The 2,447-nt window shown below is 45.6% G+C and overlaps 1 protein-coding gene across 1 annotated transcript; it reads left to right on the top strand.

The window, feature by feature from the left end:
* Window positions 1-201: 201 nt before the first annotated feature.
* Window positions 202-1,783, top strand: LOC121400377 (protein NYNRIN-like). Its single transcript, XM_041583290.1, has one exon. The coding sequence runs from the start codon at window positions 202-204 to the stop codon at window positions 1,564-1,566; it is 1,365 nt and encodes a 454-aa protein (XP_041439224.1). The 3' UTR covers window positions 1,567-1,783.
* The last annotated feature ends 664 nt before the right edge of the window (window positions 1,784-2,447 follow it).

Raw genomic sequence — 2,447 nt, forward strand, 5'->3', positions numbered from 1 at the left:
AACCTGTGACACAAAGGGTGTTTTTATTTAAAGGGAAATACTACACTATATATTACCATCTTTTTGCTTTTTTCCCCTCAAAGCTTTTAGCGCTGGTTTTTTTACTCAGAAATTTATTGACTTTCCGAAGGAGAACGGATATTGACCGGCAGAGGAGGGTGAACAGTGACACTTGGATACCTTTTTCTGTTTTATGATCTAATGGAAGCACTGACACTCCCTGAACAAGTAGCCGTTTTAAAAGTGAAAGCTCACGGCAGACTCACTTCTTCGGAAGCTATTGGAAACCATTTAGCTGATAGCACTGCTAAGGAAATTGCTGTTGCATCTCTACCCGATACACCACCGCTTACGACGCCCGCTCCTTTACTTCAAGTTACATTCTTGGACAGCATCGATAAACTCAAAAGCTGCCAATCCTCGACCAGCACCGAAGAAATCAACGGCTGGATCAGCAAAGGAGCGACTTGTAAAGATGGCTTATATTCGTGCAACAAAAAACCATGTATACCAAGAAGCCTCTATCCATCTTTAGTTCAATGGGCTCATGGACCTACACACGTTTCAAAGAACTTGATGAACAACCTCATCTCTAAACTTTACTTTGCTCCTGGAATCACCACCCTCACAAGAAACTATACCGCAGCCTGCACCATCTGTGCTCAGTGTAACCCAGGTCGCATGGTAAAACCACCAGCCTTACATTTGGCTAAACCTCTGTATCCTTTTCAACGTATACAAATCGACCACATACAGATGCCCAGATGTGGTAGGTTTGAATATGTGCTGGTCGTCGTTGACATGTTCTCGGGGTGGCCGGAAGCGTTCCCAGTGGCTAATATGACCGCTAAAACCACCGCTAAAAAGCTACTTTCCGAAATAGTTTGCCGATACGGAGTCCCCGAGGTGATAGAAAGTGATCAGGGCCCCGCTTTCACGGCATCTGTTACTAAAGACATTTGGACTGCTCTGGGAGTGACCCTTCACTTCCATACACCCTACCACCCCCAAAGTAGTGGTAAAGTCGAACGTATGAATGGTACTCTAAAAACAAAAATGTTAAAAATGTCACAGGACTCGGGTATGTTGTGGCCTGACAGTCTGCCTATTGCTCTGTTCAGCGTTAGGTATACACCGAGGGGGGTTAACAATCTTTCTCCCTTTGAGATCTTGTTTGGGTGTGCCCCTAGACTAGGTTGTTATTTCCCACAGACCCTACAGTTACAGTTTGATGTTTTAAATGACTATGTATGTCAATTGTCTACTGAATTATCTAAAGTGCATGGTCAGGTGTTCTCCTCTATTCCAGATCCTGCCTCTGTGGAAGGTTCCCATTCATTGGTGCCAGGTGACTGGGTTCTAGTCAAGAAATTCATTCGCAAATCCCCTCTCGATCCCCGGTTTGACGGGCCCTTTCAAGTCCTGCTCACAACTGCCACCTCTGTGAAATTGGACGGCAAGAACACCTGGATCCACGCATCCCACTGTAAAAAGTCCGCTCCTCCTGCAACTCCTGATAGTGACTCTGATTCCGCTCCAGACTCCATCTCACCTGCATCATCATGAAGTTCCTATATATCCTTTTCATCATCTGTGGAGGGGGGGGACAATTGATCATTCACAACAGCTCACCTGGCCAAGTGGCCATAACTAAAGACATGTCTGGTGACAGCACTTTTTGGTTCAATTCCTCCAATACTAGAGTGGCCACTTTCACTTTCTCCCCACTTAGCCTCGGGAATCAATTTGGGAATTTTTATACACCTAGTCTGACCCCCAGCCTCATTCGTACCTCAATTGGCTACATTTGTGTTACCGACACCTATTATGGGCGGGACTGTTCTTACTGGGGTTCTGTTGGTTGGAATTCTGGGGACTCCAATTGGGGCTATTACCCAGAAAGCGCAAAACGCAAATGTGCAAATAAACGCTCCCTTCTCACCCGCATGACCTTACGTCCTGGTCCAGGTAGTTCCCAATTCACTCTATCCATTACAGACCCCAGTCCGATAGACTCAGATCTTTATGTTTTTGGTCTATACTGGCACAACATTCCTAATTTTCTCATACGATTTAAATTGCAAGACATGTCTATCTATAAGGGCTCAAATGCTCCAGTGTTTCCAAAACCATCTAGTCCTCGTAAATTCTCTTCCAGTGTGCCAGGCATGCTTGCAATCTCTAATCCTACCTTTACTGACTCCCTAGCTGTTGAAACTGGGTTCAGCGACTCTAATGTCTGGCTGGAATGGATTCACTATTCGGCAGCCCAACATAACAAAAGCAACTGTTTTGTTTGTGGGGCTGCCAGACCCCATCTCGGCTCTGTCCCCCTGCACGTCCCAGCCGATGAGCTCGATTGCTTCCTCAGCCTATTTTCTAACAAATCTACAAATCATTCGGCCTGTGAAACTTGGAAGCTTAATTATCCCATCCTCCCTTCAACT

The sequence above is a fragment of the Xenopus laevis genome, chromosome 2S (assembly GCF_017654675.1).
Source record: "Xenopus laevis strain J_2021 chromosome 2S, Xenopus_laevis_v10.1, whole genome shotgun sequence".
Taxonomy (NCBI): Eukaryota; Metazoa; Chordata; class Amphibia; order Anura; family Pipidae; genus Xenopus; species Xenopus laevis.